Source organism: Schistocerca gregaria, chromosome 2, assembly GCF_023897955.1.
Source record: "Schistocerca gregaria isolate iqSchGreg1 chromosome 2, iqSchGreg1.2, whole genome shotgun sequence".
Lineage (NCBI taxonomy): Eukaryota > Metazoa > Arthropoda > Insecta > Orthoptera > Acrididae > Schistocerca > Schistocerca gregaria.
Window position 1 is genome coordinate 747,627,791 of NC_064921.1, and position 20,657 is coordinate 747,648,447.

Here is a 20,657-nt window from a genome sequence, read left to right on the forward strand (position 1 = left end):
GTTCAATGCAGCTCACTCCACAGCCTTCACCTCCTTTCAGCAGCAGCGTTCACACCTGTCTCACATTTAGAATAAACAAATACTCGTATCCGTTTAGGCAGATCATGACTACATAAATCAAAGATACTTTTAATCAAATTAATAAACTACTAATGACAATGCATTTCATCACTGGCCATCTTCGGGCTTATTCTGTCAGTCAGGTCAAGTCAATTATTAGCCATTTTTTGAAGTGGCTTTTTGACACTTAATAGCACCATGAAGTTGTACTTACAGCTACGTGTTCCATACATGGTGTTTTCCGTTTTCCTCTCATAGTTTCGGTTAGTTGAGTGTGAAAATCCAAGTCACTAATAAACAGTATGGGCAACCTCGATCGTGTTTATGTTAGTATTTCGACTACACATCTACTGATCCAAGAACTGAATACAATACTCAATCAATGCTATTTTTTCATGTTGGACCTTCTGAACTCATCGGCCGTTAATGATAGTTGGTGAATGGCCCAGCCAGACCCAAACAGTTCTCAAATGTTTTATTTTAGTGCCATAATCAGTTTCGGGTTACCATGCTCATCTTCACATGGCTAATATCTTTCGTTTCACGGATGATTTGATCAACAGCATTTCGTCTGCCCCACAATACGTTCCAGTAGATAGCGATTTGATTTGTTGTCGTCCATGTGGTTTTCCAGCTCGATGTATCTGTTCTTTAATTCCACACAACACCATATTCATTCAAGAACATATACATCGAGCTAGAAAACCACTTGGTCCACAATAAAACAAATCGCCATCTATTCGACCGTATTGTGGAGCAGACAACATGCGTCTGAAGATTAGCATAGTAGCCTGAAAAGTATTTATGGCTGGTTGCGTCGTTCACCAACTACAATACTTACTCGACTGACAGTGGACTAGCGCACTGATGTGGTAGCAGGACTTTGGAACAATGTGAAGTCGTTTCATGTAGTGATGAATAATTGTCTGCTGCGTCGTTTCCGGATGGAAGCATGTGAATTGGTAATGAGTGGTAAATGGTAGTCACTAGCCTGATTATTGTCTTGAGTCTGAAGGAGATTTAGTAAGGCGCAATCTCGTGGAAATGGCTTTGGACTCTTCGAGTCTCATAACAATATCACCAAAGCGGGTTAGAAGGATATTCAGAACACCAGTCTATTGTGTACCAACGAAAAGTTCCGAGTACATAAATTGTGTGTACATTGTAAAATCATTCACCCAACCCCATCGTTTGCAGGAAAATGGGTTTGCTAAGGAGCTCTTGTTCTTCATAGGCTAGTCTGGTCTATATCCTCATTTTGGTCAGACGCAGTATTTGCAATATGTTTTGGAAGATGGACTTAGCGGCAGACAACAAATAATAACATCGGACCCCTCTTTTCATTAGGAATCAATGTCCAGTGTGAAACGGTTGCGATTCTCGCAGACTTCAAGAAGAATTAAATAATCCTAATTCCAAAGAAGCCACATGGCGACAATTGTAATGTCACCGAACTGACAGTCAAATATTTCATGGTCGCAAATTCTGAACGATTTACTTACAGTAAAATCGAAAGATTGGTAGCAACCCACTTGGAGGAGTATGAAACTAGGATTCGGAAAAATGTAGGGAAGCGATAGACAATACTGTCCCCGCGACATATTCTAAAAGAGGGATTGCAAACTACATTTGTGGCATTCGTAGCTTTGAAAAGACCTTTTAACAATATTGACTGGAATAAACACTTCGAAATTGGAGCTTACGTCAAGATTATGAGCGCTCTTCAAAATTCTGAACGTAGCAAGAACAAAACACAAAGAGCGCAGTGTTATCTTAACTAGTATAGAAACAGGAGAGCTGTTATAAGAGTGGCAGGACATGAAATGGAAGCTGTCATTCAGAAGGGAGTGAGATGGGTCGGTAGATTATTCAATCTGCAAACTGAGCAAGTAGTGCGGAAAACCAAAGAATCATTTGGAAGGGAAGTTAAAGTTCAACGACAAGATACAAAAACTTTACGGGCTGCCAATAACGTTGTCATTCCGCCAGAGATGACGAAGGTAGATCAGTTGGAAGAGACAGATCGTTTCTTGAAAAAATGTTCTAAGATGATCACCAATAAAAGTGCAAAAAGATTAAAGGAGTGTAGTCGAATTAAATCAGATGAAAATTATTGAATTAGATTAGGAAATGAGGAATAGTGGACGAGTTTTGCCAGTTGGAAGGCAAAATAGCTGAAGATGGCCGTAACACAGAGGATATATTGAATATAAACTTAAATATTAGGAAGTCTTTTCTGGCGGTATTTATTTGGAGCGTAGCCTTGTCAGTAAGTGAAAAATGGACGTAAACAGTTCAGACAAGGAGAGAACAGAAGCTTCTCAAATGATATGCATCAGGAGAAAGCTGATGTTTAGATGGGTAGATAAGCTAACTAATGAGTACTGAATCGAATCCATAGGAATATAAATTTATGGCCCACCTTGACTAAAAGAGGGGTTAGGTTAACAGCATGCATTCTGAGGCATCATGCAATAGCTTAGCTGCAGAGGGTGCCGTAATGGGTACAAATCGTAGTGGGGGACCAAGCTTTGACTACAGTGACAAGGCACAACTGGCTTCCGATTCCAACAGTTTTACAGAAGTGAAGGAATTATGCACAGGGTAGACAAGCGCGAGAGCTTCATCAAACCAGTCTTTGGACCGAAAACAACGACGACGACAACAGCAATAAGTGGCCAATCATTGTTTTCAGACTCTGAACCATGACGTTCTACTGTGACAGGTTTTATCCGATTTTAGCAACTGTTTGGCACTGAACAAACAGTTTATTACAAAACCGAATTATCTCGTTTACGAAGTCTGAGGAAAAAGGAGGCAGGCTGGAGTAACAAATTGTAAACTTACCCACGTTCAGTAAGCTTACTCCGGAACAGGACCCGTTTGAGGCCAGACGTGTTTGCGTTCGTTCTTTCCACTGCTCAAAGCAATTCTGAATCTTTTCGTGAGGCTGCAGAAGAACTCTCTGCCATCTCGCGGATCGCAGAATACGTCTCTCATCCAGACAAGTTCAAGGCCGAGAAACATCGATTGATTTCACTGTTATGCTACGAAAAATAATTCTTAAGCTCTTAGTTCTTCTGCACGGTATCTATCAGCAAAACTCATGTATCGCAGTCATCCAATGTACCTTCTTGAAAGTTTGTAGAAAATGTCAGTTCACATAGACAGTGAACAGCTTCTCTCTCAGGTCAATTATTGGTATATTTGAAACGAAAGACACAATTTATTCAACAATATTTTATTACCAAGAGATTACATCATATGTAATTAAAATTTAGAAATCGGCTAAACGAAATTTACATAACTGATTAAACTGAATATATGTACACACTTCACGAAAGAAGCATAGGATATTTTTTGTTTGTTTTCGAAATAACTTTCCTCCTCCAGAAAATGGCAAAGGTCTTCTTACTGTTACAGACGATGATAACCATCAGATCATCCCGCAACCACTTCAGAATAGGAATTTCTTTGTTTCATCTTAGTTGTCTTTGGTGCTCGTGGGACATTTGTACATTAACAGCAAGACATTTCATTAGTACATTTGGTACGATTTTACATTTTATTCTGTTTATCGAACACCAAATTCAAGCTTCTACATATTCTGTTCCCTTGACATTAGCCCCAAGTAAGAAATGAGTATCCTGCAAGCACAGCTACTATATACACTTCTGCTCCCGTCCTATCTGTCCATCCATGTAACTCTGGAACTACCACACCACTAAGTTAACAGTAAATCTATAAACAAAACAACAAATTAAGGAACTACCAACACAAATAAGCTGTACAAATGTCATAAAACGGTGAAATAAATATTAAATTGAGCTTCATTTCTTCGTTGCCGTTGCGAAGTTTGTTGCACTGAAGGCCACTCCCAAAATCACTTCGAAAACACCCACTTCACTATTTACATAACGTTCTGTTCTACTTCATCACTTCCTCACACTTTATATGTGGAAGAGCTTCTTTGGAACTGGGATGGATTTGAATACATAGTTTACATGGTGCAGGGGGGTCCACACTCGCTAGAGAGATTAAATAAAAGAATCATGTTGACGAATGTGAGTGTATTGCCGTCAGACAAGTACGCTGCACAACACAAACAACACTGTGGGTAGACAAGTTTCCTATATGGCAAACGCATGCAATACATTCCACTGGGATGAAAGATGGTAGAAAGAGAGGGAGAGGAGAAACACTCATGTCACAAAGCACAAACAGTCGTAAACAGCTGCACTTTTCAAAAACATCCTTGTTGTCCAATTAATTTCGGAGAAATATATGTGAATGAATTGAAGAAGCAAAAGAACCTCTCCTTTAGCACTTCAGCGGACTAATTACTATATCCGTACACGTATGTCTATCTTCTCCGTATCTTGTTCTTATTTCATTCTCCGGCCAGCATGATAACTTCCGTAAGATACAACGACCTCTCAGACTGCATCGTGTGAAATAAAAACGTGTGTTAATCCAATGTTTCAGTTCTTCCACCAACAGGCTAAGGCAAAACCTTCTAAACACTTCACAAACTAAATCGTTCTCAAAGCTACACCTCTGTTACATCAAGTTCGAAGGGACGTTCACAGCAAGCAGTTTTTTATAGCCGACACAACCATAGATTTACGATTAAAAACCTATCTGCGACACGTGATTGCCTTTTATCCTACCCCTCCGTGAAAGATAAATCTAACACAATACACACGCAACAGCTCTAGTCGCTCTGCAAACATTGTCTTCTATCAAACAGCACACGATGTTGTCAAGCTCGGATTTTATACAAAGTGCTCCAACAATGGTTTCTGGAACAGTAACACGACGACATTCTGAAGGAAAATACCTACTGATGGAACGACCACAAAATATTTCGGTCATTACATTAGAAAGGAAACATAAGTAACAGAGAAATCCGTGGATCAGTTGTTTTCCCGACAGTACCTGGTTGTACCGTGTTTCCATAGTTACTGGGAGTAACCAGGTGACAGTTCTAAACACACGCTAGCAGCGAACGTCCGGCCCCGCCCGCTGTTCTGTCAGAGGAAGGCGTATTTGAGATCAGACAGGGGGACAGCGCGTCGGGGGCGGCGGCAGGGGGCGGCGAGCCGCGTCAGCGCCGCATGATCTCCTCGATGCTGAAGCCGTGCATCTTGCTGGTGGACGGCCTCTGCTGCGGAGGTCGGATCGGCGGAGGCGGTTGCGGGGGTTCCGTCTTGGAAGTGGAGGGCTGCGACTGCGGCGGCGGCGGCGGCGGCGCCGGGGGTGGAACGGCCGGAGGAGGCGGCGTCTCTCTGGGAGCGGCGGACGGCGTCTCTCTAGGCGGCGGCGGCGGGGGTGGCGGCGGCGGAGCGGGCAGTGGCGCCGAAGGCCTCGGCGGCTGCTGCGGTGGAGGCGGCGAGATGTCCGGCGGTTCTGGCGGCCGCCGTCGGAACAGCAGCGACTCGGGGGCGGACGCGGCGGCGGGGGCGGCGCTGCTGCCGCTGGTGACGGTGGCGCTCGGGGGCGGCGGCGGGGGCGGGTGCAGGTCCCGCCGGATGTGCAGCTGCGGCCGGTGCCACGAGGGCCGCATCGTGTAGCCGCTGCCCTCCTGCAAACACGGACAACGAGCCACATCAGCATTCGACTCTTACACTACGGGGCGTGGGTCCAAGAGGAAGCCAGTAAATCATATTCTTACATTTATGGGTTTCCAATCTGAAAGATAACTTTCTAAGTACCATGAGAACGAGGCGTCTCGAGAATGGCGAGGTATCCTAGAAAATACAAGCTATATTTAACACGGGACACTTTTCAGCAGCTTGCAGGAGACCTTGAAAAACATGAACGGTCTTCTAGACAGTAAACCACACCCATTCACAATCAGACAGTATGTGCTATCAACAAAAACCTAAATAGCGACGGTGTCATGGTCATGTAGCCACGGTTGGACTGCGAAGAGAGAGATCCTCATACCTCATATTAACATTTTTTTTTTCTCACAGAACTGTAAACTGTGCGTCCATTCAATGACGTGTCTGTTCACTGTATTCAAATTTGTGTCTGTGACGTGGTGTAACGTCCTTTTACAACAACGAAGTGTAAGGAAAGGACCTCCAGACGGGTGTATGTACACTACTGGCCATTAATATTACTTCACCAAGAAGAAATGCTGATCATAAACGCGTATTCATTGGACAAATATATTATACTAGAACTGACATGTGATTACATTTTCACGCAATTTGGGTGCATAGATCCCGAGAAATCAGTACGCAGAACAACCACCTCTGGCCGTAATAACAGCCTTGATACGCCTGGGCGTTGAGCTTGGATGGCGTGTACACGTACAGCTGCCCATGCAGCGTCAACACGATACCACAGTTCATCAAGACTACTGACTGGCGTATTGTGACGAGCCAGTTGCTCATCCCACCATTGACCTGACGTTTGCAATTGGTGAGAGATCTGGAGAATGTGCTGACCAGGGCAGCAGTCGAACATTTTCTGTATCCAGAAAGGTCCGTACAGGACCTGCAACATGCGGTCGTGCATTATCCTGATGAAATGTAGGGATTCACAGGGATATAATGAAGGGTAGAGCCACGGGTCGTAACACTTCTTAAATGCAACGTCCACTGTTCAAAGTGCCGTCAATGGGGACAAGAAGTGACTGAGACGTGTAACCACTGGCACCCCATACCATGACGCCGGGTAATACGCCAGTATGGCGATGACGAATACACGCTTCCAATGAGCGTTCACCGCGAGGTCGCCAAACACGGATGTGAACATCATGATGCAGTAAACAGAACCTGGATTCATCCGAAAAAATGACGTTTTGCCATTCGTGTACCCAGGTTCGTCGTTGAGTACACCAACGCACGCGCTCCTGTCTGTGATACAGCGTCAAGGGTAACCGCAGCCATGGTCTCCGAGCTAATAGTACATGCTCCTAAAAACGTCGTCGTACTGATCGTACAGATGGTTGTTGTCTTGCAAACGTCCCCATCTGTTGACTCTGGGATCGAGACGTGGCTGCACGATCCGTTACAGCCATGTGGATAAGCTGCCTGTCATCTCGACTGCTAGTGATGCGAGGCCATTGGGATCCAGCACGGAGTTCCGTATTACCCTCCTGAACCCACCGATTCCATATTCTGCTAACAGTCATTGGATCTCGACCAACGCCTGCAGCAATGTCGCGATACGAGACACCTCAATCGAGATAGGCACAATCCGGCCTTTATCAAACTCCGAAACGTGATGGTACGCATTTCTCCTCCTTACACGAGGCATCACAACAACGTTTCACCAAGCAACGCCGGTCAACTGCTGGTTGTGTATGAGAAATAGGTTGGAAGCTTTCCTCAAGTCAGCACGTTTTAGGTGTCGCCACCGGCGCCAACCTTGTGTGAATGCTCTGGAAAGCTAATCATTTGCATATCACAGCATCTTCTTCCTGTCGGATAAATTTCGCGTCTGTAGCGCGCCATCTTCGTGGTGTAGCAATTTTAGTGGCCAGTAGTGTATCTCTGAATAACCCTACCTCAACTGTCAAAGACAGAAACAATTTCATTGTGGGACAAATTGCTAAGTTCATTTACTTTTACAAGAAACCTGTGAGCTGCTTTTGCTATAGAACGTAAAGTACTGTGATTTCCCTTCCGACTAACTTTTCTTTTTTTGTTCCAAGAACTGGAATTTCTTACGATATTCTTCTGAGAATTTTCATAACAAGTGCTTTGCGGTAATATCAAGATCTCGAAGACAGAATATTCAAGAATTCAATGCAATCACTCGTATCAAGCTTAAAGGGGAACGGAAAGCAGCTTAGAGTGTAACGTTCCGTCGAAACGATGCCCTCAGAGAGGTACTAAGGGTTGCGGTTAGGCAACGATACGGTATGAAATCAACTGTGTCCTCTGCAGCATTAGGAAGGTCTGGATGGTCAGACAGGGATACGAACCGCTGTCTTTCGGTAATAGAGCCCAGTGTCTTTCCCACTGCCAACTTACTCGGTTGGAAGCTTGAGATCAGGACGCCATTCATTACTACACAGACAATGAGTTCTGTTGCTGTATGCATAACAGGGCTGCGTTAACTACACGCGACGAGTTAAAACTGTACGGTGGGCCAGAATTCCTACCGGAGCACTGCATTTCGCAGGCAGTAGACTGCGCCTAATTCGTCCATTCGACATACCTCACAGACTGACGCACAGCCTGAACTTGTCACAACTTTCTCTCCTTATTTTTAATTATTGCAAAGCTTCTCCCACGGTGCTACGAGACTAGCACCTCACCTCAGAGATAAAATGGATTTAAATTGTCGAAGGCAATCTACGACCGGTTATTAGAGAACACTAAAACAGGGTTTGTATAATGATACACACGTGTATGGCTTAGGCGATAATTTGCAGCCGTGAACACGGAATAGTTTCTCCTTCAAAGTAACTCTCATTATACCTAAGCTTCGCTATTCCCTGTGGAGGCGTCGGGAAGAACCAGCGTTGACTGGCGGTAATTATACGTCGCGGCGAAGTGATTTTAAGTCACAGGCTAAGACACTTGCCATTGGTCCACGCCTGCGATAATTGTCTTCCTACTGCAGTTCTGACGGCAATTCGTTGCGGACAGAACGACTGCTGCTGCTGCTGCTGCTGCCGTTAAAACTTTAGGACAGTACGCGGCGCAATAACTGCGAAATAAGACGTCTCCTTTTTTATTTTTGTTTGTTTGGTTTATTTATATGGTTACGTGGGATCGCATGAACCAAAGTAACTTGGCCAAAGAATATGTCAGTACATGCCGTAGTTCACAGAGTGACGTTTAGAAAATGTATAAAAGAAAGAATTAATAAAGCACGAACAAAATGTGATACCATATACGGAAAAATAACACATTACATACAGAGGTTCTCAATTATTCCGAGTACAGCATAAAAGGAGTGTGCCACAAACAAACTTGTCAAATCAGATTTGAAGACTTGGGGCTTATCAGTCAAGTTTTTCTCGTTCTGCTGTAAGTCTATTGAGAATAAAAAGTGCTGGATAGGTATACCACTGCTTACTAAAGTGCAAATTATTTTTCCCTCTAGTGGTCTTTGAATACAATACTGCAGTTTGCCTCTAAATGAGTCAACATTCTCATCAGCAAATCCCACGATGGCGTTTACGTAGAGGGATGGCAGCGTTAGAATTCCGCGACATCTAAACGACGGCCTACACGACGTCAGAGATCACATTCATACAGCACAGTGTTCCAGACGTAACTTTCCAGGAATTTTTTCTTCAATATCTGACAAAAGTGGAGAATTTTCTTGAAGAAATATTTCTGCATCTAGCCGGCCGGATTGGCCGTGCGGTTCTCGACGCTACAGTCTGGAGCCGAGCGACCGCTACGGTCGCAGGTTCGAATCCTGCCTCGAGCATGGATGTGTGTGATGTCGTTAGGTTAGTTATGTTTAATTAGTTCTAAGTTCTAGGCGACTGATGACCTCCGCTGTTAAGTCCCAGGCCGGCCGCGGTGGACGTGCGGTTCTGGCGCTGCAGTCCGGAACCGCGGGGCTGCTACGGTCGCAGGTTCGAATCCTGCCTCAGGCATGGGTGTGTGTGACGTCCTTAGGTTAGTTAGGTTTAAGTAGTTCTAAGTTCTAGGGGACTTATGACCTAAGATGTTGAGTCCCATAGTGCTCAGAGCCATTTGAACCATTTTTGTTAAGTCCCATAGTGCTCAGAGCCATTTGAACCATTTTTTTTTTAACATTTGCCGCCTAGCAGGGTTCATGTCTGGCGAACATGACGGCCACTCTAGTCGAGCGATGTTGTTATCCTGAAGGACGTTAAAAAATGGTTCAAATGGCTCTGAGCACTATGGGACTTAACTTCTAAGGTCATCATTTCCCTAGAACTCAGAACTACCTAAACCTAACTAACCTAAGGACATCACACATATCCATGCCCGAGGCAGGATTCGAACCTGCGACCGTAGTGGTCGCGCAGTTCCAGACTGTAGCGCTTAGAGCCGCTCGGCCACTCCGGCCGAGCTAAAGGACGTCATTCACAAGATGTCCACGGTGGGGGCGCGAATTGTTATCCATGAAAACGAATGCCTCGTCAACATGCTGCCGATATGGTTGCACTATCGGTCGGAAGATGGCATTCACGTATCGTGCAGCTGTTACGGCGCATTCCATGACCACCAGCGGTATATATCGGCCCCACATAATGCCATCCCAAAACAGCAGGGATCTTCCACCTTGCTGCACTCACTGGACAGTGTGTCTAAGGCGTTCAGCCTGATCGGGTTGCCTACAGATACGTCTCCGACAATTGTCTGGTTGAAGGCGTGTGCGACACCTTTCGGTGAAGATAACCTGATGCCAATCTTGACCGGTCCATTCGGCATGTTTTGGGCCCAACTGTACCGCGCTGCATGGTATCGTGGTTGCAAAGATGAATCTCGCCATGAACGTCTGGAGCGAAGTTGCACTTCATGCAACCTATTGCGCACAGTTTGAGTCGTAACATGACGTCCTGTGGCTGCACGAAAAGCATTATTCAACATGGTGGCGTTGCTGTCAGGGTTCCTCCGAGCCACAATCCGTAGGTAGCGGTGGACGAATGCAGTAGTAGCCCTTGGGCGGACTGAGCGATGCACGTCAAAGACAGTTCATGTCTCTCTGTATCTCCTCCATGTCCGAACAACTCAGAGACGCCTGGACACGTCCCCTTCCTGGCGCAATGTAACAATGCGGACGCGATCGAACAGCTGTATTGACCGTCTGGGCATGGTTGAGCTACAGTCAACACGAGTCGTGTACCTCCTTCCTGGTGGAATGACTGGAACTAATCGGCTGTCGGACCCCCTCCGTCTAATAGGCGCTGCTCATGCGTGGTTGTTTACATCTTTGGGTGTGTTTAGTGACATCTCTGAACAGTGAAAGGGACTGTGTCGGTGATACAGTATCCGCAGTCAACGTCTATCTTCAAGAGTTTCGGGAACCGGGAGAATTGTAAACTTTTGTTGATCTGTGTATAACAGGATTAGGATAACAAATGGATAGAGAGTCGAACACAGCTGCGCATGAAAGGGGTCAACCTTGCCGCTTCGCTGTTACCCAGGCACTTTATCCAGCCTCGGCTGTAAGTGTTGTGGAACTCCATACTAGACATCACTCGCTAGCGTGAAGTATTGCAGGGTCTCAATAGCCTTTTCACGTTTCTGCGCACTTTTGCTGCCAAATTTAGACATTCAGTTTGGAGCCGCCAGTGATGCGCTCTGTGACACCACTGGACACATCATCTTTACAGGCGAGTCCCGATTCTGCGAACAGCATCATGATGGACTTACTCACGTATGCAGGCTCTGACAACAGCGAACGTTGCACGCTACATCCGTCATCGTTATACCTTGTGGTAATAAATGAAGTCCAGCCACTCACAGAGGTTCAGTTTCGGCTGTAATTATCATAGAAACTTCGTTGACATTCTAATGTGTGCATGCTGAACCGATTTACGCTGAAAAAGAAGTTAGTTCCAATTTTGGCCACCAGGTGCAAATCGGCCGCTGTGAGTGCAATAACGACGTACTGTGAAACCTCGCTTAACGTGCACCTCCCATAACACACAATTCGGATAACTACCAAAACAAATGCTAAAAAAATGGCTCGCTTAACGATTGACGTTTCCCATGACTATTTAGAGTGACGTCACCAGCCGTTCGCGCTTCGTGGTGGAATCGTTCAACAACATGAACGCCTGTCATTGTCGGAAGCGGCATATGAATAATGTCTTTAGTATGCACTGCAGTCTCGGTTTAGCGCTGTTCTGCTACCATGTTAGTGCAACTTGTGATCACACATTTTTCTAAACCTGTATTCAGACAGTACTTTTTTTGTGCACAAATTCTAATAACCCCAAAAATAAAGCGGTAAGGAGTCGACCAGAAGAGAAAGAAAATAAACTTAAAAATGATACGCAAAATCATTGAGAAACGCGAACTTGGTGTGAGCGTTACTGATTAAGCACGCACATAAAATCTGTCTACATTAACTATTTGCGCTATCTTCAAGAATAAGGACAAGAATATGGAGACAGATGCTTCAGAGGGAGTGACAAGAGTATCAAAACAATGGTTTCATGTTCTGGACGATGGCTAAACGTTGCTCCTTATATGGATACGGGAAAAGCAACTGCAAGGCGACAATATTAGCAAGAATATTGTGCGCTAAATTTCGCATCTTCTGTACCCCAATTCGTCTACAGATTAACTTTATAATTCCCCCTTATAGTGTATGCGCACAACGGGAAAATATGTTATTTTATATCATCCCTGACGTTGAAATTTTAATGGTAGTGGTGCACATTCTACGCTAAGCATTCTGACCGTTTCTAATAACGGACCTTCTGAATAAGAGAACGTAGTTTTTCCGTCGGCATTCTTTGAGAGATGGTTCAAATGGTTCAAATGGTTCAAATGGCTCTAAGCACTATGGGACTTACTTCTGATCTCATCAGTCCCCTAGAACATCACACACATCCATGCCCGAGGCAGGATTCGAACCTGCGACCGTAGCGGCCGCTCGGTTCCAGACTGTAGCGCCTAGAACCGCACGGCCACTCCGGCCGGCACACAGTTTTAATCTGCCATGAAGTTTCTTACTTGTTTTTGTTTGCATACACTACAGTCGATATATGGGCAAATAATTTAACCAAAACTGGCGTTAACAGGAATGCCCAAAAATAAAACAAAATAAAATAATGTATAGTTTATGTATATATAAACAACAACAATTCTCTGCAAATATTGTAACTTTTTTTCGGCATTCATATTAATGCCGCTAGTGATTTAAGCTTTTGCCCATACATCGACTCCACTATATGCAAAAAAAAAAAAAAAAAAAAAAGTAATGCCTCTGAACAAAGTATGTTATACGTCCGTATGAAGATCTTTGTACAAGCATCAGTTCTACAGAAAATGCTGGAGTGTGACAAAGTTTAGTAACTGTCGATGTATACACTGATAGAAAAAAAAATTGCAACGGCAAGAAATGATTAATGTAGAGAAATGAAATGTCGGGAATACATTTGTCTAGGTAACAGTTGTAACTGACTAACGCTGGAATATCACTGGTTAATGCAAACATGAAATGCAATTACACATGTGAAATACTAGTAGATTAATAACGGATGTAACCGCCAGAATGTTTTTTTACGGGCGAGACTGTTTGTGTTCATTTTTAAAGTACTTCCTGCCACACCGCTGCTATCCAAGAGAAATGTTCTCAAAAATTACTGAAACATTTATATCTAGTTATATTTATGTCATGGCAAATATTAAGCGGGTAGTTGGTAAAGATAATTTTTTTCAACATTGGAGAGTTTATAAGAGTTAAATATTATTACTTTCAATTTGTTGCTTAGTAGCAAGTCTGCATCTTCTGTGCCAGGAATTAATATTTCCAGTCCTTCGTATAAGTCATTTTTGATACTCCTTGTCCATTTTATGTAATATATGAAGATCATACCCAATATCATGGAATGGATGGCTTGCGTTTTTTATGTCGGTGGCTATTGCTGATTTATTTATTGTATTAATAATAATGTAAAAATAATTGTAAATACAGCTGATGTTGGCAGCATGTGCCGAATTCGTCGTACCAATAAAATATCAGTAGCAAGTGATTGTTGGAGTATACATTACTTTAAAAAAAATACTTGCAACAAGGTAGTAACTCTCAAATAACACCTATACAACATGGTTAAATTTAGTCATATTACGTCTGACTTATCATCCCGGACATCTAATGGCGGCTCTTCGTTCCTAACAGATACAGTACGCTGCGAGATACTTACGTTATGGTGGCACCTCGTCGTAGGCGGCGGGCTGCCACGGCGACCAAACAGCTGCGGCGGTGGGGGCGGCGTGCGGGGCGGCGGTGGTGTGAGGCAGCGCGGCGGGGGCGGCGGCATCGAGGGCGGCGGCAGCCCCAGGGCGGCGGCAGACCCCGCGGCGGGAGGCGGTGGGGGCGGCGCCATGCCCGGCGGCAGGTGGGGCGGCGGGGGAGGCGCGTGCGGCGGGGGCGGCGAGTCCGAGTCCGGCCCCGGCGGCACGTCGCCCACGGCGTGCGTCAGCGCGTGCCGGCGCAGGTCGCAGTTGCGGCGGAACACCTTGCCGCAGGCGTTGCACTCGTACGGCTTGTGGTCGGTGTGCGTCAGCAGGTGCGTCTTGAGGTTGGAGCGCTGGTTGAAGCTGCGCGCGCACACGGGGCACTTGTGCGGCGACTCCTCCATGTGCAGGATCTTGTGCACCGCCAGCGTGCGAGACTGGCAGAAGCCCTTGCCGCACTCCCCACACTTGAACGGCTTCTCCTTGCTGTGGATGTACCTGGAACACAGGCGGAGCAAATGCGATATCAGCAGCGTTCCACACACCACCAGGAGAAGCACTCGCGGAAGAAAGGAAGTCTTAGCAAAAAGCCTGGGGGATTGATTCGAGAATGGATCTCTCACTCTGTATCTTACTGCCGATTAAAAGTCTATACCCGACCGTGACTCGAGCCCAGAACATTGCTTTTAACTACAGAGCTATTCCGGCGCGACTCACGACGCTTTCGGGAGCGCTAGACCTGTAAGGTATGCAGGAGAACTTCTGTACAGTTTGGAACGTAGAACGGAGGTACTGGTACATTCTGGAGGTTTTCCACATTATGGTGGACTGTGCTAGACCCGCAACTGCGGTCTTCGTTTGAATAAGAAATTTCGGTTTGCAGCTACTATTTGACTTGTTGTTGGAGACATTTTTTTCCTTATTTGGTGGTACAATTCCGTATGAGTAACAAATGACACATCAGGAAACGGAAGATCTGTACGATGTAGGAAGATTAGGATTTAAAATCCCAACGACGACCACTGGATACGTAAAGTAAGCTGTGGAATACGTAAAGTAAGCTGTGGAAGGAAATCTGCGGCGTCCATTCTAAAGGAACCATCCCAGCATTCGTCTTAATTAATTTAGTGAAACTACAGTACACCTAACTTTTGATGGCCGCACTGGAAACGGAATGGACGTCTTTCCGAATCAGTGAATCCAGACTGGAATTTTTTTATCAATTTTAGGGAAAAATACTTTTTGTGAGGAGCTTTTGGGGAAACGGAAACCTTGGGGAAATTTTTGGAGCAGAAAATTTCGGTACCCGGGAACTTGGGAAGTATTTTATCTACCTAGTTTTCCTGCTAATGCCATCTGATAGCTTGCTTCAAGCAACCCATATTTCGTTTTCTAGATATTCACTAGATGTCACTCTGTCTTCAGTTCAGTCTCTCACCCTTCCTTCTCTAGGAGACTTGACGCTTACTGCGGCAGTACCTCTCCGTGACTTCACTATGACGTGTACTGTCCAGCTTCGACCGTTTGGGATGCTTGTACAGGTGGTACGCCGATGTTAAATCAATAGGACAATGAAAAAACCACGAAGAAAGCAAATACGGCGCCCCTAGAACAGTCTTTTTCTGGTCAGGCCATTATTTTTACATACAAATTAAAAATGTTGTTATATGTACAATAATTTTACGGCCCTGAACACCCAGTTCCACCTCTTCAAGTTGACAACACTGATGACAAACAACAGTTTAAAGGAAAAAAGATATTTGGGGAAAAGTTACCGAAATAGTATGATTTAGTGGTATTTTTTGTCTGCTATGAGGGAATTTCGAAAACTCAGTCTGGAAATGGTGTCCAGAATGCGAGTCTAATGTCATAGCACTTCGTCATCTCACTCGATAGTGAGACGATCAGTATGACAGAAAGTAGTGAGAGGGGGAAGGTAGAACATGGAAACAAAAAAATGGCTCTGAGCACTATGGGACTTAACTTCTGAGGTCATCAGTCCCCTAGAACTTAGCACTACTTAAACCTAACTATCCTAAGGACATCACACACATCCATGCCCGAGGCAGGATTCGAACCTGCGACCGTAGCAGTCGTGCGGTTCCAACCGAAGCACCTAGAACCGCTCGGCCACCCCGGCCGGCGAAGATGGAAACCGACGCCGGCCGCTGTGGCCGTGCGTTTCTAGGTGCTTCAGTCTGGAACCGCGCTGCTGTACGGTCGCAGGTTCGAATCCTGCCTCGGGCATGGATGTGTGTGATGTTCTTAGGTTAGTTCTAAGTAGTTCTAAGTACTAGGGGACTGATGACCTAAGATGTTAAGTCCCATTGTGCTCAGAGCCATTTGAACCATTTTTGGAAACAGACGCGCTGAATACTCCACCGGTTGCAAGGTCTTCCATAACACTAAATTATTTACACGCATTGACCTGTGTGCTGTGTAGTAACATGAAACGCAATCTGTCTTCTGTGCACATGCTCCATCCGCTGATACTAGCCTCCAAACTCTTCTGCCAGTTTATTGGCCTTAGACAATTGTTGTTGCGCACCTGATCGTTGATCTTAACTTTTTCAGGCAGTATGCCTTCCTGGTCGAGAGACATTTTCCATTAACCGCTACTAAACCACGTTGGACCTAGAGTATCATGTCCATAAGTTTACATCAAAAGGTAAAACTTTCAAGCAAAATTTCACCATCGCTACGAGTGCTGTACCGTCATTCACTAACATTACAGAAATTCGAGCAGCTCGAAACTAAACGGGACATCAACAAAGTGGCTACTAGACAGGTGATGACTAACACACTGCTGCCATTGACTAGTTGCTACGATGATTCGTTGTTACTGAAAACTTTCAGTTTCTTTGTGTAGGTTTTTGTATAGGGGACTCATCAGAGACCGCCTCAATTTGCCTCGAGTCCTGAGCTTCATAGAATATCCGTTGGAGTTACGCTGCCAACCTTTGACTATTCAGCTGACAAAGCGTTTCCTGCGAAAGGCAGAGAACGCAATTTGTGTCTCGCTTCGGTACAAAGCTTTAATTTGTCACAATAGTTATTTCAGCGTCCTCACCTCTACCCCGAAAAGCGGTCCTTTGTTGCTCCAGAGGAAGAGGACAACAAAAGCAGACATGAAAATGCTGAGCAGTAATCAATCACTTCGCGACGAAGGTTCAAGTCATAATACAATAGCCCTCCCTCACGCAAGATTTGGACCGAGCATTAACACACCCTGCCTAGTGAGCATCTGGCAGTACAAAAGAAGTCTTCCAGATACTATTGTCGTCTACTGTTAACAAAGCCGTAAGCTCAAGTCATCGAGGTCTATTTCTGCTTTATGCCCCTGCACATATAGACTGTCATAACCATTCTAAATAGACGTTAGAAGTTAAAATCTATTTTTCTAGACTAACGTAAAACACTTCGCATTTCAGAAGTAAAATTAAACGTCGTATGGCTTTGTTGGCTGGGATGTCCCACGGTATGGGTTTAGCCACTTGCTGCAAAGGGTGTTCTATCACTGCGCACATTGCCCCTTGAGAGTCGTGACGCATGTGTTTTTGTATAATGTAGATGAGTGTAATCACGGCTTGTACAGTGCGGTGCTCTGACGTACGGATCACCATCAACTGCGTCGCATACCCCCACTTCATGAGACACTGCGGAGAGGTTTGGACTTTACTCCAGGACATTGGCCCATACACTCGCGATCAGGAACTTTGTGCCAGCATCTCTCCTCTACAACGATTTTAAAAGAAGGCTTGTCACCATTGCTAGAATACTTTCTGGCACCAACGGATCACGCTGTATTTCGAAATAGGCAGTTGAAATAACAGGCTCAGGGCGAGTAAGTATCAGGACAGACTGCTTCGCTCAGAGTGCAGATTTCATCTTTTGCTTTATTCTCAGTAAAGGAATTTGTACGTTTAGAACCACTGAGGAATTACAAGCTACAGATAATGAGCTACAGACTGAATTCGATACATTATGGCTGTTGCAGTAGGAGATGAGTCAAATAGCGCAGTGGTGTAGTTCAATACGTCACAAAATAGTGACAAACCAAGAATAATTCAGCTACCTATAAATGCAAGTATAAGATATGCAAGTAACATTCAGTTGTGTCTTAACGTCAGTCATTCCTATGCCACCGGACAGACGACAATACTTTCACTCATTCTGTTTTGTTCATCGATTTCTTAGCCACTGGTGCGTAACACTAAATCATTCTACGTCTCCTATCCCTCCACGAGTCAGGAAAAAAGTACCCAATGACCTATGTCCAAAATCACATTACTTTCCAGAGGAAATTAAGCTTTATGTGTCACCATTCGCATAGCTTACCTCAAGGCATATTCGAGCTGTTTCGCTTTCTGTTGAACAATGAGTGACGTTGTCAGCTGCGTCTATGCTTTTCCTATTCCTATCTATCCTTTCACCTCTTCTGCTAAGGTGTTCCTACTATTTCTTGCTCTTCCCCTGACTATTCAACTTCTTCTCGACACTTGATTCCTACTGTAGGGCTACCAAATATTTGTTATAATAAGGGAAGTGACCAGGCGTCTCGGAGTAAACAAAAGCGATGTTGTTCGGACATGGAAGAGATACGGAGAGACAGGAACTGTCGATGCCATGCCACGCTCAGGCCGCCCAAGGGCTACTATTGCATTGGATGTCCGCTACCTCCGGATTATGGCTCGGACGAACATTGACAGCAACTCCAACATGTTGAATAATGGTTTTCGTGCAGCCACAGAACGTCATATTACGGCTCAAACTGTGCGCAATAGGCTGCATGATGCGCAGCTTCACTCCTGACGTCCATGGCGAGGTCCGTGTTTGTAACTACGACAGCATGCAGCCCGGTACAGATGCGCCAACAACATGCCGAATGCACCGCTCAGGATTCACCGGCGAGTGTCACATATGCATTCAAGCAGACAATCGTCGGAGACGTGTTTGGAGGCAACCCGGTCAGGCTGAACGCCTTAGACTCACTGTCCAGCGAGTGCAGCAAGTTGGAAGTTCCCTGATGTTTTGGGATGGCATTATGTGGGGCCGATGTACGCCTCTGGTGGTCATGGAAGGCGACGTAACGGCTGTACAATAGGTGAGTGCCATCCTCCGACCGATAATGCAACCATATCGGCAGCATACTGGCGAGGCATTCGTCTTCATGGACAACAATTTGCGCCCCCATCGTGCACATCTTCAAGTCCCATAGTGCTCAGAGCCATTTGAACCATTTACTACACTTATTATATTGTTGACTCACTGAGGCTGTCTGATTAGATGCAAGAGGAGTCCCGAGGGTCCTAATATTGCCAGATATAACGGCACAAATAAATGAATAACAAGGTGTTACATCTGTGACGGCACGGTAATAGTTAAACAGTGAGCGCGCCAGCTGTGGAGAGTGGGACGTATCTAGGTCAGGACATGCGCGGTCCTCCACCGCGTGACGTCATAAATTTGCCTCTGTAGCGACGGGCGACACACTCATTCTCCGGCGAACGTTACGCAAGTCCTGGAGCCCAGCAACGAGCAGTTAGCACGTCAGCTCTGTGCTCGTAAAACAGAGTGCCACTCTACTTCTGTACGACACGCGACGTCCGGCGAAGTTCTAGAGAATTTGTGTCACATTCACTTCGATTATAATCATCTGCCATTCGGTTGTCCATATATTATGATTTCTTGAATGACCGGTTACAAAAGATTAAATGTAGCAGAATTTAACACTAGAGAGATGATGTGGAAGATTAACCGAATCGCATAAAATGATGAGCTGTAGTCGTAGGATGTTGCTGCGACATTTAAAACATATGATGAACTCAGCTCGCAGATGCGCGCTTCATTATATGAGGACATGGAGTTCAGTTCCTAGTTAATAGATGGCTCTTATATGTATTCTAAAACGAAGTACATATCACGTGTGTCACGTCGTAGCTGATCTCGCAGTCAGTAAACAACCAAAATGCTGAAGAGAGCAGTTCGTAGTGATGGTTAAGAGGGATTACAGAAGCTTGTGAATACTGAAATTTGCTGGCAGATTAAAACTGTGTGCCGGACCGAGACTCGAACTCGGGGCCTTTGCCTTGCGCGGGCAAGTGCTCTACCAACTGAGCTATCCAAGTACGACTCAAGACCCGTCCACACAGCTTCAGTTTCGCCAGTACCTCGTCTCCTACCTTCCAAACTTTACAGAAGCTCTCCTGCGAACCTTGCAGGACTACCACTCCTGAAAGAAAGGATATTGTGGAGAAATGGCTTAGCCACAGCCTGTGGGATGTTTCCAGAATGAGATTTCCACTCTGCAGCGAAGTGTGCACTGATATGAAACTTCCTGGCAGATTAAAACTGTGTGCCGAACCGAAACTCGAACTCGGGACCTTTGCCTGTTTTGTGAATACTGTTTTCAACACTGATAATGGAGTAACTGATTTGTCTTTTGGTGATTCGGACTCTAAAGAACTTCAAGCAATATAGACAGCAAGGACTCAATAATATTGAAGGCTGGTGACTACGGTGGTCAGGAAAATGAGACCGTTCATGCTCTTGCTCACAAAACCAGTCCTGGGCGATGCCGGCTGTATGAAAAGAAGACTTGTCGTCTTGGATCACATCATCACCATTGAGGGACAAACATTGTACCATGGGATGGATCTGATTAGCCGATATGGTCACATAATTCTTAGCAGTAATGCGATCTCGCACAGTATTCATGGAGCCAGTGGAATA

The 20,657-nt window shown here is 45.1% G+C and overlaps 1 protein-coding gene across 1 annotated transcript in view; it reads right to left on the reverse strand.

The window, feature by feature from the left end:
* Positions 1-3,285: 3,285 nt before the first annotated feature.
* Positions 3,286-20,657, reverse strand: part of LOC126334927 (zinc finger protein 628-like) — a 260,327-nt gene continuing 242,955 nt past the window's right edge. Inside the window, exons 3-4 of the mRNA XM_049997655.1 lie at positions 13,892-14,423; positions 3,286-5,644 (exon numbers count right to left, since the gene is read on the reverse strand). Of these exons, the coding sequence (XP_049853612.1) occupies positions 5,168-5,644; positions 13,892-14,423 (1,009 nt within the window). The 3' untranslated portion in view covers positions 3,286-5,167. The remainder of the gene's footprint in view (positions 5,645-13,891; positions 14,424-20,657) is intronic.